The sequence below is a fragment of the Amblyomma maculatum genome, chromosome 1 (genome assembly GCF_055883805.1).
Source record: "Amblyomma maculatum isolate TAMU_Amacu chromosome 1, ASM5588380v1, whole genome shotgun sequence".
NCBI lineage: Eukaryota > Metazoa > Arthropoda > Arachnida > Ixodida > Ixodidae > Amblyomma > Amblyomma maculatum.
The window spans coordinates 284785782-284806089 of NC_139344.1; the positions used below are offsets into that span (position 1 = coordinate 284785782).

Genomic DNA, 20308 nt, shown 5'->3' on the forward strand with positions numbered 1-20308 from the left:
AGTGTAGTTAGGAGAATGGGCATCTTAGACATCCAATGACTGCCGTGGGAACTACTAGACAGTGACCACTGCTTCCGAACAACACTAAAGGAAGAAACGATCAGATAGGCGCGCCGAAGTTTCACAACTAAAAACCCAGATGGCGTAGCACGTTTTCTACTTTCTGAATTATTTTCAGTGCAGCTTTAAATTGATATTTATGACTTTTCTAAATTTCATACCATTTATGTATATTTATTTATTTATTTTTCAAATACTGCCAGCCTTCCCAGAAGGCCTAGGGAAGGAGTAGGAATACATAATGTTATGCGATGAAGAAGACAAAGTGTTTCCTTCTCGTGCCTGGCAGAAGGCACAAAGTGATGACGAAGAAGTGGGACAATAGTAAAGAAATTAAAACAGAAAAAAAAGTGTTACAAGATACATGGATGACGAAAAAGACGAGAACACATTGATGGTCCGCTCCCTATGGCAGATAAGCATTGGAAGCACAAAGACGGTTATCGCAAGCATTTACTGCTAGATCAGGAGTCCAGATGCCAAATCAATAGTTCGCCGAGAATGATTTGTTTTTTCATATCGTGCATAATGTCTGAACAAAACATTTTGCATACACTCAAAAAATTGTCTAAATAGCCAAATTATGGCATATGTTATAACAAGATTGTATAAATACTAGTGCATTTATTAAAAGTTAAAACCTGTCAAAATTGTCTGTTTCTCCAGGTGTCCAGAACGAGTCCACTTGGAAACCTGAAAGTTAAATCAGCTCAAAAAATAGCTCACCTGTTAAATTCGGCTAAAGCAGTGGACACGACCATGCCGTACCCCTGAAACAAAATGGTGTGCTATACAAAAGTACTAAAAATTTTCATCCGTAAGAGGCTACCAGAACCGAGAAAGTGAAGCTGGCTTTCAAATATTTGGGAATTTGTTCTACCAGGTCTGCATACACCGCAGAAACTTGGATCGTACCAAGAAGCTTAACAGTTAACCACAATGAGTAACCAGTTTTACAATGGTTAGAAAAATAACAGACTTCAATGAAGATGCCACCAAAGTTTTTAAGTGCATGCAAACTGGACGTTCTGCGGCTGAAGTTATAAGATGGCAATAAAGTATATCAATAAAAAGTCTCAAATATTCAAAACACCATCACAAGCAACTGTCATACTTACATTTAATGCCAGCTCATTATCAACAATGGAAAGCTTCACGATGTATGGGTTAGCAGCCTGCAAAAAAGAAACAGTTACTTCTATGGGTGTGCGAAAACTGAAATTTTGTAATACGAATAGAATATGAACATAGGAAAAAAATGCCTTCCAATATCAAATTGAACATCTGATCAGTGAAAAAAAAAACAAAATTTAAATATACCAAACACTGTTTGCCTTGTTTATTTCACAATTCATGTGGCATTTGCAAATAAAGTTAAGCTAGAATTGCAGAGAAGTGTATTATACCCCACTGAAAAATCCACTATAGATTTGATACAAGATTCCGTGTATATTAGTTTTTTGTATAGGATAGATCTGCATGAAACTGGGTGGAGCTGCCATATCGCCTCTGAATACAGTAAACCCTCCTTAATCCAGCCTCAAGGAACCAGAAAAAATGTCCAATTTATGAGCCTGAAAAAAAAACTGCCGAATAACATTTTCGAATATTTCAAAATTCCAGTATCAGTTTTTCGAATACAAATCGAACAACCAATATATTCAATTCGTATTCGAAATTTCAAACATTTGCACACCCCTAGTTGTTTCGTATTGGCAAACAGTTACAAAGTTTTCGTGTCAAATCCAAAAGTGACACCCACACTCATTTAAAGGAACAAACTAGCAATTTTCATTGGGCACGATTGCTATGCAGAAATCAAACCCTGTTTGCCCAATTAGATGTATACCAGGCGATGGAGCTGAGCAACGAAACAGCAGAAAAATTTTAAACGTAATTTTGCAACATGGGAATGCAGCTTTCCGTCCAGCGTCGGACGCTTGTTAATCCGGATGTGGGCAGGCTTGCACTGGTTAATTCAGACGGGGGATCACGTCAAGGTGAACCCACAATGCTCTAAATAGACCTATCTGAACTGTATGTAACATTTTAGGCATGCGCTATGGCAGGCTCAAAATCCCCCATTGTGGAAATATAGCCCAGTTTCAGTTGCGCTTCATTGACACTATCCTGCTATCCATAATATGCATATGGTAGTAGTCACTTTGTTTTCAGCTCAAAGGTATAGAAAAGTATATTTCTGGTGTTCGTTAAATAAAAGCACTACGATGAAAACAGTTTTTGACAGCTTATTAAGATCATCTAATAATTTTAACTTTCGGATAATTCGAACAATTCTCCTTGTCCCTTGAAGGCCAAACATACCAGGCATTCCAGTATAGCAAACATGGCACTTTCTGCATGAGATTAAATAAGATATAAACTCCTGAACTGCAATTTCTGCCCTGTTATTATTGCCATTAAACAGGATTTAAAAGAACATGTTAATACAGTCGAACCCGGTTATATCGAACCCGGATATATATAGAATTTTGGTTATATCGAACTCACGAAATATCCCCTTGAAAATCCCATGTAAAAGTATAGGAAAGCCGCGTCATATATCGAACTCAATTTCACCGGTCGTTCGATATATCGAACTCCGCACCACGCACTGAAAAGTGTGCCTTCCCCAAAGACGATCTCATCACCCTTGGCCGTTTACCGCGTGACGTTTTCAAGCCACGTGCGGAAGGAATGAGAGGGGACAGTTCGGCGACGGCTGGTCTGGGCAGCGCCGCGCCCATTCCCCAAAGGCGCGCGCATCTGCAGTTGTCGTTTCCCGCGCGCCAACACATGACGTTTGCAAGCCATGTGCGTGGGTGTGCCCATCCTTTTGCCAAGCTATCTCTCTCCTTCAGCACGCGCAACGCATGGGCCAAGCAGCTCAGCCCGTTTTCAGACAGACGTCGGAAGCTTTCTCCAGCATGTGTTGCGAACCCTCTGCGTGCGGCGGCGCGGCAGCGGACGTGGCTACTAATTCTACCATGGCTATGGCAAGGCGGATGTAAAATGGTGGCGAAGGCTGGGCCCAAAAACGGTCTAGCGCAACAGCAGCACAGCCACTTTGGGGGGGGCCGAAACACTTAGATAATGAAATTCAAAAGTACAAATAAAAACGCTATAAAATAACGTAAAGAAATAAATATTTTAATGCCACGTTTTATAAAATAGGTAAACTATTTCAGCAAAACATTACGCCGCATTTTTAATTTTTTCCAACGTTCTTGTTACGCCCCCTGCTGATGAGTGTGCGGTGCATTTGCAGCTTGACTTTGCAGGCCTTGTTTCGGCACCCGGCCGCAGTGGCCGCGGGAGCTCACGAAGCGGTTTCTTATCGCCAGCTGTCTGCAATAGCGGGCCTGATAAAGCTTATAAATTTAGCTCGCCGGTCTCGAAATGCCCCTTTTGCGAAGTTTTCGTCGTCCTTGCGCATCACTTCTCTGTCACCGTTTTGTAAAATTTGCACCCCGCCGCACCGCTGCGGCAGTTTTCTTGGTTTTGTTGTTTCCTTCGACGTGCGGCCAGTGCAAAGTCTTTTTCCGTCTTTGCACGCTTCATGCTGTTCTTTTGAAGCGCTTAGCACTTTATTTCAAGATCAGCTTGCGGCGTGTGAAGAAACGATGCGCCGTGGAACATTGCGACAGCATGGACAGTACCGTCGGTGTCAAGCTACACCGCTTCCCGCTGGACTTTCACAGGTGAGCTCTTGTCAGTGTCGTCTGCTCTAGGTATGCTCCGAATGCTTTCGTTGGGCTGTTCGCTTCTGTTTCTGTAACCAGTTCATGCGCATGTGGCTTCATTTTTTCGGGGATATTTATGTACTACACTACAGGGCACACACTTTAAGTGCTGAGCTGTGCGAAAGAGGCTCACCATTTGTCTGATTTATGGTGAGTTTCATGCAGCTGGCTATCACCAGCGTTAACTTGATACCGGGCTCTCAGGAGCAACCCCGCGCATGCCACTGACCGGAAGGCCAATTTAAAACCAATTGTGCTGCCTGACAAGTCTGAGCACAACACTGTTTAGTTTTCCAACACCGCGAAGCCGATTTGACCCTCGCAACTGGTAGTATCGAAATTCAGCTACGTGTATATGCGCGGCCTTGAGGGTGCTTTAACTGAATTCACTCAGAAGGAGTTACTGCCTGTCTTGTTATTGCTATTCTGCATATGCATGACCGTTAGGGTAACTTTAAACGCACTTCATTGTCGTCAATCTTAACCATAGAAAAGTATAGCTACCCGCATGGCATGAGGACGAGCGCACGTAACCGCACTCTTGGGCGCTGAGAGCTTGGGGCGAGCATTTACTACCATAGTTCAGATATAATGGAAGTATATTGTACTGCAGTTAGCATTGACAGGAATAATGACGCATTGGCGTTTGGAGTATCCAGTATTCCTTAAGGCGCAATTGTGAATAACGTGCACGTTGCATCACGTCCAGGTGCCAAGCGTGGGTGCAGTTCTGCCACAACGTCAGCCTGGAGAAGAAGACATCATGGCAGCTGCGCGACTTGCGGGTTTGTTCCAAGCACTTCGAACCGTCTGCGTATCTATCGTCAAAAAGGCTGCGACCCGTGTTGATGCGCCTACTTATGTCACGTCATGTTTGCCTCAATTGAAGCCGTCTTAGCACTGTCTTCTATGCTTTTCAATTTCCTACCTGGCAACGTTCGTGGAACTGCAGGGCTTTTTTCTATCCGCACTATGACCATTGAGATGAATAGCCAGCTTAAAGAAACTACTGCTTGAGCTGCCTGTGACGCGTATTTTTTGTTGGTGTGCTTTATCACTGTATTTGTTTGGTTGCTGTAATAAACCATGAATATGAAAACCATACTTGCCGTACACTGTATTGCAAACTGTGCACTTGAGCCTGTGCTTTGTGCATCATACCTTGTACTCAAAAGTACTAGCACCAGTATTTCCACCAAGGTTTCCACTACGAATCATGCTTAGCCAGCCAAGGTAAGCCAGCGTCTGAAAGTGTTGCTGCCTTTCTATGCTGCCTTCTTTGCCAGTCACTTGCATTGGGTTCCGAATTGTACATTAACACGGCCATAACTAGCAGGAACTCGAGCACATTTGACTGGCAAAGGTTGGTGACCACTGAAAGGCAACCTTCATGAGATACCGGCTTGAAAACGCGGGTTCTATAAAAAGACCACTTTAAAATTCGCGCTAAAAACATACGTATGCATGACGTCATTCAACGTCACTCATACGTAGTTGCCCCCCAATATGGCGGTGCCCACGAGCCGCCATTTTTTGGACCAATGGGCGTCTTTGGAGCCTTCGCTACCATGGTATATCTACCTTGGCTATGGCGCCTGGGGATGTTAAGCGGCAGCTCTCTCTGTTTTTTTTTTTTTTTTGCGAGAGTCATCCTTTCTTATTGTTGTGCTGTACGCGTGGCGTAGCGTAAAATATGGCGGCTGCGGACGTTAAGAAGCGGCAGGATTTTTTTTTTGTGGGGATGTTTATTTTATTTATTTATTTTTATCGTTTATCCATGCATGTATGAATCAGCGAAAGCACACGGTCAGCTGCTGCGATCATGACACCCGCCCCAAGCGCGGCGTGATAAATTGAACCAGGCTTGTGCAATCAAGCCATCACGGGCACTCTGCCAAGTTCGCTCCCCGCCACTGCAGGAGCTATCAAAAGATAAACGCGCCCTGACGTTATCGCTGCGCAGCATCTTGGCACGCTGCCAATGAGCTGTGGATGAGACGACCGAAACGGACTGACGCGCGCCATCTACATGCAAGCGAAAATGCCCGCGATTTCTGGCCGCGGCGACACACAAACCTTGTTTTGAGCTGCCGCGGTGGCTCGTGAGCAACAAGTTTGAAATTTTTCGCTCTGTTGCTGCCGCTCATCGCTGAGATCGCTCAGTCGCTTGCATGTGAGCGAGCTGGCCTTAACGCATTTTTTTTTTCAAATTCTCGGGTGCAAAAGTGGAGGGTGGGTTCATTATGCGAGTGGGTTGATTACACGACAAATACGGCATCGTTTTTTCGCATCGTAAGTGCCGTCACAAGCCGATTTCTGTATATCGAATTATCGATATATCGAACTATTTGGCGATCCCCTTCGAGTTCGATGTATCCGGGTTCGACTGTATTTTATATTCTCTTTAAACAGAAGACTACCTTTAGCAAAGCTCAGGAACATAGCCTTACTTTTGCTTTTTGTTTTAAATGTTGTGCTGTATGCAGTGCAGCAGACCAAACAAGGGCATTGCTTCTTGCCATGGAATGGAAAACAAAGCACTGACCTCATACTTCCGGTAGCTCACAAGGATTGTCAACACTAGAACAGCATCATAGCCACAGTGTGCTCGAGAGTGCTTGTCAGCAAGCAGCTGTAAAAATAAGATACAATAAGGTCTCGTTACAAGAGACATGGTTACAAGAGACACTTGGTTATAAGAGACACTTGAAAATAGTTTGGTTGGTTTTCTTATGTTTGCCATGTTAACAATATTGCATACAAAAGACATGGTTACAAGAGACACTCTGTTACTAAGGGCAACTTTTGCAGGTCCCTAAAGTAACTTCTTCACTATTTAGAAAAGACACAATTTACCCAGGTATGCTCAAACAATGCAGCTGACTCATACCAACTTGTATGTGTAGCAGTTTAGATTTCCTTGTCAGACTAAATTCTATTCCATATCAATGTCCTTTGTTTGTCGCATTATGTCAGGAATCAAGAAGGAGTGCCTTCTCGTGACTGGGGAGTCAAAATGTCCCTGTCGTTTCAGTCACGCAGGAATGTGATGACAGTGGCTGAAGCAACGGGGACATTTTGACTTCCCAGTCAGCAAGAGGCTTTCCTTCTTGGTTCCTGACATATTGCAGCAAAAAAGGACACTGATATGGAACAGAATTTAGATAAGGGAATCTAAATTGCCGCACATAGGAGTTGGTTAGAATTTTTGGCTACAAGAGACATCTTTTTCGGATCCCTTGAGTGTCTTTCATAACGAGGTTTTACTGTACAGCAAATAAGAAGGTTGTATCAGATCCCAAGAATGAGTGACGCACCTGTAAAATGGCTTCAAAAACACAGTTCATCATGACGTACTCCAGAAGTGTGTTATTGCTTACATTTTCAGTGGCCTGCAAGAAAGGACAATATGCACGCTTTTAAGGAAGTTTGCAACCACTCTTAGTTATCATCTGTTCACATGCAGCGTTGCCACCCCATCCTCCTCTCCCGAGTAACAGTGTAAGGTAACACAAGAGTAAATGATCATTTTCTTCTCTTACAGTAATGACAATGGCAATTGTTGACTTTAGGGTGGAGTGTATTTCACAGCCCCCTAAAAAGCACAAAAGCCTGTATTTTTTCATTCATAACGATGCAGTGCAAACATAGAGACAGAGACAAGAAGGAGTAATAGAGAGGCTAGCGTTTGCCTTGTCCTCATCTGCACGGGCCTTGCAGCATCATACCAAATATATTGCACTTCCGAACACCCTTTCAAGCTTCTGCTCTACTCATCAGTTATCGCAGAAAAACTAAAGTAAAATGAAACCACAGGCATCAGGACAGCTACTGAAAACACGTTTATTGCATGGTTATAAACTCTGAACAAACTTGGTATAAGTGAAACCTTCTAGATAAACTGCAGAAAGCTGATAATGGATTTTGGCATTGTGATTAGCAAAAGGCACTCCAGATGTGGACAATCGACCTTTTTCACAAAATGTGGCGCCCTCTGGGAGTAGTTGAAAATTCTGCCGCTACTGGTTGAAAACGTAATTGGGAGAGACAGCCGCCAGAGAAATGGCGATGCGTGTTCTTGACAGCTACCGCCATCTGCCACATATGCCTACCCCGAATATGGCCCCTGAGATCAGTTTCGGCTGCGCCGATCGCCAAGAACTGCACATGTGCAGCTAGGGCTGGTGGTTTGTTTTTAACCAGGGGAGAAGCACGAATGCACAGAACGGGCTTGTGAAAAAGGCGGATTCAGAAGACATAAAACAGAATGGCATCACCTCATCTGTGAGAAGTAATGCTTTTTCAAGAAGCACAACTATTGTACAAGCCATCTCACATTACTATGAACATATTTGTACAGACCTGAATCGGCACCTGTTATTCATTTAAAAGAAGTATAGACACATACATTTTCTGTTTCGGGATTTTTGCTTTAAACGATCCACGATGGTCCAAAACAGAGGAACTGCGACCCAAAAAGCCCCAAAACGCCTTAACTAATTATCGGGGCATTTATCAGGGCCACTTTCGGTTTCGAGCTCTCTGAGCACTAGCGCGCGATGACGTCAAAGATGCGAGCGCGCCACACGAGCACCTCCTGCTGGCAATGCTGGTGACACTACACACACAATCTAATGACACATACGAGTAGCGTTTTTCGTCTGCTTGCAATCGCACGTGCAAGAAAATAGCGTCGTTGAGCAGTGTTTCAGCGTAGCATGATTAGTTCGACGTTGTTTCGCCCGAAGGCACGGATGTTATTGACGTTGCCGAGCACTTTGATTTCGACCCGCTCGCCAGCGGCTCAAGTGAAAAAGCAGTAACTAACAGCAGCCATGAAAGCTTGGCGGTTGGCGTGCAGGAAATATCAGCTGGTTAGAGATGTTGATCACAGGTACTGATTACTATGAAGATACTGCTCTCTCAGCCCTGTTTGCCGGCTCTGTGAGCTCCAAGCTGGCTTCCGAAAAAAAAAATCCATGGCCTGATCAGGCGACGTCAGCCACCGTGTCCTGCTACCGCGCTAAAGCTGCCTGTACTCACGCCTACTCACGCGCTGATTGGTCTCAACGCGGCAGGTCTGAGTGGCGCCGTCCCAGCATGTGGCGCCATTTGGCGCTGTCAAGGCGATCTGGGTATGCAAAGCGGCCCGCCACAATTGACTCCGATAGCCTCCGCTATCTGTAATCTGTCGCGGATCACTGTTTATTCATGTGCATAGCAACTCCACACAAAGGACCATGAATAACGAATAAACTGGGAGGATTGTTTGAACAATACTAAGGTGCCCGTAGAGTGATTGCAGCGATACAAGCGAGCTTTTTTCCCCACTACTCGCCTGGCGTCTGCTAGCTCCGCTGCTGAAGGCGTCTTGTGAATCAAGAATGCATTTTTTATTCCATAGACCTCCCAGTGAAGCGGCGTGAAAGTCCAACGTTTATTACAGCGTTAGCCCATTCCAAAGCACCGTCCGCTGCCGCTTCGATGTAAAACCAGCTAGGTTCAGCGACGTCTAGGGCAGGCGAGCAGCGGCGGCACAGTTCACGTCTCCCGGTGCGCCAGCAGGCGGCGCAGTTGCCGAAAGCTGTGCACTTGTGCTGGAATGCTCTTGGGACCAGAGTACAGCAGGCAGCCTTGATGTACACCAGGTTCAAGTTGCACGAGTGCAGCGTTAATGAAACAAGTAAATAAATTTTGCTTCCCCTTTTCGGAGTCCGATCTGCGTGTCCGTGCGAGCGCACCCAAGCATTGCGCTTGAAAAACACGCCGACCGCGAAATCGACACCAGGTGAAGTAGTTGTAACATGCAGCAACGAAGACAGAGTGGAAAGCCATCGAGTCAAGTGAGCAAAAGCCCAAAGCTTTCTCTGGGGTACCCAGTCGATACAGACAGGGCAGACGCGGTGAGCTATCCCGTGTCATCACTTCTCTTTGCTCTGCTGACTCCACGTCACAGTTGTTTGATGACGTCATATTGTTCACCTATGTACACATTTTCTTTACAGAGATTTCACTGTCGATAGGTTTTGAAGCACGCAGTTTTTGCCTGGCGTATATTTAAAATCAAATTAAAATATGTTTGCGGCAAAATGAGACGTTGGGATTACTTGGGGAGCATTTCTGTATAACCAGGAAAGCAACCGTATTCCTTCCGACGCTTCAGAAATTGGTGTCTATACTCCTTTAAGAAAATAAAGCTATGCTTCAAGATGACGCAAAGGCAAGTTTTTGTCAATAAAAAATATTTGTACAATACTTTCCCTCTGTGATTACTCTTTTGCATGTTTTCTTAAACTACAGCACTTTGACCAGAACAAGTAGTGCAAAGATTTTAAAAAACGACACAACATTAACTTACCGTAACCAGCACAAGCAGGAACCGCAGAACTAATGATTTAAGGCTGTGACTATATTCACCTTCAAGAAAGCCACGGATCAACTCAATCAGCTCCTACAAAAAAAAAAATGGTAGATACTGTTCAATGCAAAATCAAGAAGCCAATAAAATCAAAACTATACCAAGACTTCACAGAGCACTAGAATTTCTAATAACTGAAAGGTGAAGATCAATAACCACATTTCCATCATCAATTAATATTCCCTCAAGAATTTCAAACAGGTATGACCAAACTGCCTTATACACTACATTGAACCCTTCTTGAACAAAAAACACGAGACTACCCAATCACTACACCATGTGATAATTCACATATGAGTCTAAGACAGATTCCCTATGCATAGCTGAAGACCTTAAAGGTATACTGAATTAAAAAATTGCCACCGAGATTTCTAGCACAAATGGTAGCTATTGCTATTGCCTTGAAGGTGCAAAACAACACACTTTATGAACAGAAATGAGCGGGAATTAAGTATTTTAATGAATATTCCTTACTGGAATATACTATACTGAAATACTGGAATACTATATAGTGGCTGCACAGCAACCATAGTTCTGCATAAAGAAAGTAACAAAATTCCCATAAAGAAAGGTGTTAGGCAAGGAGACACAATCTCCCCAGTACTATTCACAGCTTGTTTAGAGGAAGTATTCAGAGACTTGGAATGGGAGCAGTTAGGGATAGGGATAGATGGAGAATACCTCAGTAATCTGCGATTTGCTGATGACATTGCCTTGCTAAGCAACTCGGGGGATGAACTGCAAATAATGATTGATGACCTAGACAGGAAAAGTAGAAAAGTAGGCTTGAAAATCAATATGCAGAAGACTAAGGTAATGTTCAACAGCCTTGGGAAGGAACAGCAGTTTACATTAGGTAGCGAAATACTGGAAGTAGTAGGCGAATATGTCTACTTAGGACAGGTAGTAACCGCAGATCCGGACCATGAAAAGGAAATAACAAGAAGAATAAGATTGGGATGGAGCGCATTTGGCAAGCACTCGCAGATTATCACTAGCAGCTTACCGGTATCGCTCAACAGGAAAGTATACAACAGTTGCATCTTGCCTGTACTCACCTATGCGGCTGAAACGTGGAGGCTAACCAAGAGAGTTCTACTTAAGTTGAGGACAACCCAGAGGGCTATGGAACGAAAAATGGTAGGGGTAACATTAAGAGATAGAAAGCGTGCAGAGTGGGTCAGAGAAATAACTCAAGTTACTAACATTCTAGTAGAAATTAAGAAGAAATGGACATGGGCAGGACATGTAGTGCGAAGAGAGGATAACCGATGGTCGCTGAGGGTAACAAACTGGATTCCAAGAGAAGGAAAGCGTAGCAGGGGGCGGCAGAAAGTTAGGTGGGCGGATGAGATTAAGAAGTTCTAAGGGTCAAGTGGATGCAGCTAGCACAGAACCGGGTTAAGTGGAGAAATATGGGAGAGGCCTTCGCCCTGCAGTGGGTATAATCAGGCTGATGATGATGATGATGATGATGAATGAATATTCCTCAAATCACCGCACCTAGAGGCCTCCTGTGAAAGCTCTGACAAAACCGGATATCACGTCACTTTTACCCGCCTCCCTCATGCATCCCTAGCAAACCCCATCGCGAGCGATCGCACTCGCCAAAGGCACCCGCTCATTTTTCCCTTGCTCTGTGGCACTTACAAGATGCACGATTGGACGTTTTTTTTTGTTTTTTTAAATAAAGTTGCTTTCAACCACACTGCACTCTACTCATCCTTCCCTTCCAGCGCGCAAATAATTGCCTGCAATACGCGCCCTTCGTACACGTCCCCCTCGACCTCCCTTGTCTGCAGCATTCCACACTCCGCGCGTGCAAACATTGCAGACTAGGAAAGCCTCGTGCATCTCCCGCGCGCACCTTTAGACCACGCTGCACACTACTTATCCTTCCCTCCCAGCGCACGTCCCCCTCTACCTCCCTCGTCACAGCATTCCACAGCTCCCAGAAAGCCTCGTACACCTCCTGCACAGCCCCCCCCCCCCCCCCCCCCCCCCCCCTCATCTCAGCTTCCTTCATCTCTTCTGCAGGCCCTCTCTCAGGTGCAGGGGGGGGGGGGGGGGGGGGGGCTCGACATTGCTGAGGGTGAATGTGACGTCACGTCAGTCGGGAGCGCGCTGCCTGGGACCCAGCGGCCGCTCAGTAAACGTCAAAAATAAAGCCATCCGCTCAAAACTAACTCGACTTACGTCTGTACTAGTGTAATCATGTCTGAAGAATGCAATTTAGTGTTTTTTCAATATTCTTGGATAACTGTTTAGTATACCTCTAAGCCTTTCTCTTAAAATTGTGTTCCATTTTGCGCACTTGTTCCAATTCCAGTTCCATGATATCATTTGTACTATTATCTTGTCACAGCAGACAGACAGACAGACAGCAGTGAAATAGATTACAGTGGAGCAGCAGAGAAAGCAACCTAGTAAAAGTAATGAATAGGCCAGGAGTAAAAAGCAACCAAAAGAATGAAACCCTGAAGTACAGCCACTGGGTGGACCGTCTCAAACATCTCGCACACTAGCATTGTTTTTTGTGCAGTGAGAGGTGAGGAAAAGGCAGATGCAGTAAAGGGGAAAAATTTCTTTATATCCAATCATCTGTACCTTTTTTCTCTATTATAATTAAACAATCGAAACATTTCTTCTTAGTGCAAAATTGGTTTTATTTATTGGTTGCCCTCATAAAATAAGGGGTCTGATCAAACCGTTAACAAAAGGACCTTTTTCTGTAGATTTCAAAACCATATGCTCTGTAATTATAAAAAAAGAAACTGAGCTAATAACTAACAAACACATCACTGTAAACACATCCACCAATTTTGTGCAAACTGTATTCTGGAGCCCCTTCATAAAACAAGAATACTGTCCACAATATTGTTCAAATGGGTGCAGGTGAAAAGTGGTAGCATTATACAGCTGCACACCAGCTGAAACAAAGGACATTTATGATTTGTGCAGGGTTCAAGATAATGTGGAAGTGGGATGAGTCAGCCTTATGCTGATAGAATCAGGCATGGGACCACCGGTTAAATCATTTAGAATTTTAATTCAATGCTGTAAGCTGCATAACAAAAGGCTAAGCAGCCTAGTGGTATAACACAGCTATTATCAGTGTACCCCACACAACTTGACTAATCAATGAATGCAGCGTGTCTTTTCTTTCCACTGAGAAATCCTTACTTATATTGTGACAGGCACGGTCGTAGATGGCAAACAATCATGGTGGCTATAATCTAAACAATTTGCTGACCAAACGATAGTGCCCGTGAAACAGAAAACAAGACAGCGTTGACAATTTTAACAAGCGCTCAGAATGGGTATTGAAAAACACAATGTGTGCTGTACACACGAGTGCTCAATTTAAAAGTGATGAATTTTTGAGGCAACACACCTGAAACCACAACGATAATCTCCAAAATTACAGTATATGCCCTGTGTGATGACAGTTCAACAGCACTGTGGTTTAAATGAAAAGAGAGTGCACTATCGAAATATCTCTATTATAACCAAGAACAGTGCCTTCAAATTAAAAAAACAAGATATATTTAGGTTGACAGGCAGCGCACTGCATTTACACCAATGGCATAGCCGCAGTAGCTCTTATAGTTGTGCAGAAAGCATCGGTGCTTTTGTACCCAAACATGCATAAATGAGTGTACAAGTACATACACTGTGCACTTGGAAAGAAGCGATGCAACAGTACTGAAAGTATTGCTAAGAAAGCATATGTCAATGCAAGGTTATTTTTTTGCAGCGGACACCTAATCTGTTTACAGTTCAAATTTTGCTGGCAGCTGATCACTAGCATGTTGACTAATCAGCAGTTCCAGCATTGATACACATAAAAACAAGTATGCCCAACACCCTTTTAAAATAATTTCCACTTTTAAAATTTCGACATAGCTCAGTGAAGTAATTCAGGGGCAGCATTGCAAAGCATCACGAAGGACCTAGACAGGCAAAACAGAACAGTGGGCCCAAAAATTAAATTGGGGGAATGTAAACAAATCTTAAATAGCCTCGAAAGGAAACAACAGATTACAATAGGCTGTGAAGTAGTGAGGGAATACATTAACTTAAAAGCAGGCAGTGACCGTAGACTCGGACCACAGGAGAGAAGGATGGAGTGATGATGAGTAATAGTTTATCAATGTTTCTGAAGAAGAAAGTAAATACAGCTCTATCTTAGCAGCACTGACCTATGGGGCAAAAACGTGGAGGCTGAAGGATTCCACTGAGGACAGCGCACTCAGCTATGGGAAGGAAAATGGTGGGCCCACAAGAAAAGAGCACAATGGGTCAGGGAACAAATCAGAAAGGAAAGGGCATGGCAGCGAGAGAGGGTACAGTAGCCGGTGGAGCCTGGGCGTCAGATGGGCAAACAAGATTATTATTACGTAGCTGGCACAGGACAGAAAGGGATGTGGAAGAAGCCTTTTGGTCCTGCAGTTCAGATGGTGATGAAAGCAACACAACCCCTGCAACACTCTTAGCACTACACTGCTCCAGAAAAACTATGCTCCGACGCTGGTCTTAGCTTACCTGCATTGTTGCCTCAGCCATGTCAAATCCAATGAGAAGGTTGATGATGTCAAAGCCATAGTCACCATGCGACTTTTTGTAAACACCTTGAATGAGGGCGCACAGTGTCTGTGGAAAATGAGCCAAAAATGAAATGTTTTACATCAAATTCACCAGATCAATAAAAATCTCAGTTTAAAGGGCAATAATCTACTGCTGAATATAAGTATAAAATTATTGGCATATACATGTAGGTTTGCCATATGATAGTATTGCAGGCCGAACAAGGGTAATTTTATGCAGGAAAGTCATAATTAATGCCACCTTTTTTTCAACGAAAACATTCAAGAATTGCATGGCTGAAACTAAGAGCATTATAAGCGAAGTGGTCCGAGAACACTCAAAGGCCCTACAGTGCTCTTTTGTGCATACCCCTGCAATTCTCTACATTCCTCATTGTTCTTCACAGTAGACAAACCCATTACAAGACTTATGTGCATTATTGAGAACAGAACAGCATGTTTCTGAGCACATTGCCACATTTCTATACTTTTTTTTACCTTCTTTCTTTTGCCCTAAGTGAACTACTGCTTTTCTAATGCAGAAGCATTACTACCCTACCCACATGCTTTTGAACGGGAACATCTTTGATGGAAATCTGCTTGGTTGGTCTCTTGAAACAAAAGTCTGAGGAAACACTAACCGAAGATTATAACCCAACTACTGCGGGCTCACACTACAGTTGCCCCTAATGAAAGGATCGAGTTGGTCCTAAAATGCTGGGTTATAATATTTTTGGCTGGTGTAGTGTCTTCTCTAACTTTTACCCGCATTTCTGGATTTTGCCAAGGTGGTCCTGAAGCCTCCACTGAGCAATCACTTGAAAAAGAATCTCGCCGCAAGTGGGTTTCGAACTGAAAGGTCAACTTCACTGGACACTGTTTTAGACCACTGTGCCACTTGGTAGCCAATTTCTTTACATGCTTAGGTGCCAGTCTTTCAAGCTGAGCTTCAGATGTTGTCTTCATTTCCTCTGACAAAGTTGCACCAAATGCCTCAATTAGGCCTCCTTCAACCTAATAGAAGACCAAAGCACTTATTAAATACTCAGCTAAATGTGACAAGATATAGCAAAGCAAACCTAAACAAAGCAGAACTTTGCTCTACTTAATTTTTTTTTTCTTACAGTGGCCACAAGTTTGCCCAAATGAACAATTCAATTTGGAAGACTTCACTTGCCTACCTGCCAGGCCACCTGCTGTCACCTCTACATGGTAATACGTTTTAAAAAATAAATAAAAGCACAATGCTTGCCTAACACTGTCTGATCATATGCACTGCATATGCTATTCTTAGGCCTCTCTGTCTTGCTTTCAGCTAGCAGCAATGTGGAGAGCAAAAAACAAACTGCAATGGGAACAAAAAGTACTTGCACAGCATTGTCAAGATGACAGTATCAAACTGAAAATTTAACACTTGTGAACTGCACGAAGAAATGAGAGCAATCACAACAAACTAGACTGCAGCAAAAGAATACAACAGCACTGAAGAGCCAGGAGTAGAAACCGAACTGAAAATGCTACAAGTGCTAAATAGTGCATACAGTCCCTTTCAGCCCTTTGCACCACTGAATATGGTACACCAGGCACATGTGGATAATGTTCTTGTTAGCCAAAAGCTGAACTCATGTGCTTCTTATTTACAACATGCTACAATAGAAAAAGTGATGCCATTTACACCAAAGCTTCATGTAAGCTACTTCTGAAAAATAATTTATTCCAAGCAAACTCAAGACACACCACTATGTATCTGCCATGCAATCTAAGCTTCAACTACAATGGAGTGAAGCCAGGCTTCAACATACTGGACTAACTCAAGGTTAACACACTTAAGAGAATTTTTTGACAGCAACACTTTCACTTCATATACTATCCAGTCTCTCCTACATTCGTAAACATTACTGCCTACATCTTACAGAACACCAGCTGCTGCTGCTGCCGAAGCAAAAGGAAAAAAAAAAAAGCAAAAAAAAAAAGAAGAACTAGCCCAATCTTTGCAAAGTTGCATGCATACTGAAGTGTAAACAGATGGACAAGTACCAAGTAGAGCTGTACAAATGGCAGGGCACATTTCATAACTCAACGCTATGTTGCCTAGCCACAGATGTCAACAACCTCCTCTTATTACAAAGGGCTATTTACAAAAGCATGCATTCTTTTTCAACTACGATCATATTAACCCCATCAAAAATGTCTCCAGTGCATATGAAATTATTCAATGCCATGTTGTTTACTTCGATTCATCTGTCTCACTGCCATATTTTTAAGAGCAAAACAGATGGAAATAAAACAAGGTTGTGGAAGCATAGGCACAGGAGAATGGCAGTTACTCCGTGATCTCCATAAATAACACACATCACATTTTCAAACAAACAAAAAACCATGCTTGTATGTTTCGTCCCCACTGCCAACTAGCTGAACGTTCTACTGTATTATTTTACCTCCAGTCTGTTTTAAATCAAAGTATTCAAGCCAATTAAAACTCCAGCACCTGCTTCTGCGAACAAAGACAGAATTTTGAAAATATGTTTATCGACTGTAAGCAGTATATACCAGCCTGCAGAAATTAGCAGTTTTTCTACTCACCTGTAGAGCATTCACTACCCGTATACGATGATCACTTCGCAGGGCTTGCACACAATGATAAAAGAGATTGTTTATTGTGTCCTGAAAAGAAGTAATAAGTTAGCAGCACCAACAAACAGATGTGAGCACAAGATTATAGCATTAGTTTTCATAATTTACCTTCAGTCTGACAAGATCCTCCCCTGAGAGGTTGTCAAATTGTTGCTGAATAAAGTTGACATTCACCTAGAGGCAAAAACACTGGTCACCCGGTTGCAGCAATAACAAGCAAAGCTCTTACCTTTAACAAGAACAATTCGTCCCAAAAGTTTTGATTATTTGCCGAAGGGTCAGCGCCCTGCACAATAGTCACCGGTTAACGTGCGGTTAACATACCGGTTAACAGGGTGCAAACTGAAACTCCCAGATGTTTTACTTACCTTGAAGAATCCTTCGTAGATCTGGACAAACTTTTCTTTCAATGGCTGTCTAGATGCTTGTTTGGCGATCATGATGCCTTATAGTAAAAATTAGGTCTTCATCGAGGAACTAAGAGCAAAAAAAGGGGTGAATAACGCCCATCTTTTTCTAACGATGAAAGTTAGCCTTGTTTTCGCAGGCGGTACATCGCCACAAGAAACATTTAACACTGCGCAGTTATGCGTTATAGCGAGTGTATAGGGCTCACAGTAGAAGCATAGTTGCATGTATATGTAATGCCAGAACTCAGTAAACGTTGGGATAACAAAACGCAAGCACCGAAAAAAATTAACGCCGAAGTTCGTTACACCATACACCTGCTTCATGCAACTTAAAATTGTAACCCTCGCAGGAACTAGCAAGCATGTATATTTGATTACGTACGAAACAGTTCCATAGGACAGCAACACAAAACGGCACGGCAATGCGCCCAGAGCTTCCGTCAAGAACTCTTTTCTCAGGATGCCCGTTGTAAATACATACGCGCGATTTGCTTGACAGGTGACACTCGTCAGTGCTCTGCAGTTTTTTAGATCACATTTTCAAAAAAAAAAACTGCAATGTGTTATAGTTGTGTAATTAATGGCACGTTCTGTACTTCTCTTTCCTCTCTTAAACTGCGCTAACTAGTACACACGACTCCAGCTACACCGTTCCTACCGTTTCTCTCTACGCCACCATAGTACTCTAACACCGGCCATTACCAAACGCTGTTGCCAGCACACGTTTACAACACGGCCAAAGCCGAACCATGTGGCATGTCAAATAAAGTTTATTTTTTACTACGTCTGCTTTTTGGATTTGTAAATTGTGGTTAGGCCCAATTCTAAGGCTTGCTGAATGAAATAATTTTTAAGAACATCCACTAAAAAATAAAAATAGCATGACGGGGGTTCGACACTAGGTGATGTCCAAGTTTTGGCGGACATTGCGTCACGGCCAGCCTATTAGCAAACCATCCCGTAGGAGCACTCAAGCAGACGATGCTCTGGCGCGTGATTCTAAAACCCCTATCTGGAAGGGTGATGCTACATTCACACCAAATCTATAGTGCCTAGAATATACTGGCTAGTGTGCCGTGCGGAGGGCTCTCTCAATGGGAGGAGGTGTCCGCGCCGGCGATGCCTTCCAACTTTGGCCGCCAGGGGCGCTGCTCATCGTAAAGGTGCCGTCGACGCCGTCGGCCGCCGGCGCGCCCTTGATTTGCCGCAGCTGCGCTGGCCGAGCCATCAGTGGGTTCGAGCGCTTTGGACGCGTCTACGCTGTTCTTTTGTTTTAGTCGTTCTGTTTCTTGCATTCATATGAGATAATTAAATTTGCAACGACTAATGATGCTAAATATAAAGCATCAGGGCAGGGAAAAGACATGTTTCGTGTCGCTCTGTCGGAGTGGCTACCGCTAAGGACTAGGTTTCTATGTTCGGTGTGCCATCGGACCCTGCGCAGCTTGCGTAGTGGAAGCGGCTGATTAAAAGACAGGACCGCAAGCTGACTTCAAAGTGTGTTGTCTGCGAAAAATATTTTGAGGAGAGCTACATCGGGCTTCAAAGTGTCAGTAAACGGCATCGTCAACGAGCTCGCTAGAGATAGACCACGAATTAAGCCCGAAACCGTGCCAACGCTATTCGACCATTATCCGAACCATCTTCTGCCTAAGAAGACATCGAAAAGAAAGTTGAGAAACCTCTGTGACCAACCGGCCGCTAAACGACTGCAGACGACACAGCCATGCACGCACCGTCAAGGATGTTTGACAATGCTTCCAAGGAGCTGGCAGCAGAAGAGCCGAGCGAGAACTCATGCCCGCAGCAGCAGACGTGCAGCTTTGAGCCTCGGGATCCGTTTGACTCAATTTACATGCCTGCAACTTGGACCAAAATAACCGAAGCACCTGCTGGATCTGTAGCCTACGTGCGTTATCGAGCCTAAAAAAAGAAAAAGAACTTTGTTACTTTGTACATAGAAAAAGTGATAACTTTTGGAAGCCTGAACGTAGTTCTGTGGACACTGCAGTGTATATTCTCGGAAAAGAAAAAAACAAGCGCGTACAATACAACAATATCTAAAGCTGAAGATAGAGCTATATAGGTAGAGTGCACTGGAGGGTCTTTGTTCCGTATGTGGCCTGCAACCAGCTGATTCAGGAAGCACATATCATTCATGGGAATATATTTTGCAGAAAAAGTGTCGCTTGACCGTCAACTCTGAAGGGGTTAGCTGCGCTGAATGCAAATACCAGCGGAGGCTTACACAAGATGCGCAGAAAGAAGGAAAATTAAAGCATATGCAACTAGCCAAATAAATGCTGCAACATTTCTCGCGCTCTGAGAAGAGCTAAGAGAAAACTGGCATGGAGCGCAGAACAAGTGGCTCTATTGAAAGCGCAAAATGAGGAGCTAATAAGTGAGTCTGTGGTTAAAGCTTGTTTTTTTTTTTTTTTTTTAATCACGCGCGTGACC

At 43.6% G+C, this 20308-nt stretch overlaps 1 protein-coding gene across 5 annotated transcripts in view; it reads right to left on the bottom strand.

Annotated features, from left to right (window-relative positions):
- The window catches only part of LOC146206722 (armadillo-like helical domain-containing protein 3), a 73677-nt gene extending 55084 nt beyond the window's left edge, over positions 1-18593 (bottom strand). For 3 of the 5 annotated variants that reach the window (XM_084591520.1, XM_084591519.1, XM_084591516.1), the window contains exons 1-11: positions 18234-18502; positions 17810-17918; positions 17671-17727; positions 17550-17615; positions 17391-17471; positions 14767-14874; positions 10162-10254; positions 7121-7195; positions 6349-6435; positions 1179-1235; positions 787-830 (exon numbers count right to left, since the gene is read on the bottom strand). In XM_084591520.1, the coding sequence (XP_084447646.1) occupies positions 787-830; positions 1179-1235; positions 6349-6435; positions 7121-7195; positions 10162-10254; positions 14767-14874; positions 17391-17471; positions 17550-17615; positions 17671-17727; positions 17810-17881 (740 nt within the window). In that variant the 5' untranslated portion in view covers positions 17882-17918; positions 18234-18502. The other 2 variants (XM_084591518.1, XM_084591517.1) reach the window with 2 other exon arrangements.
- Positions 18594-20308: the final 1715 nt, after the last annotated feature.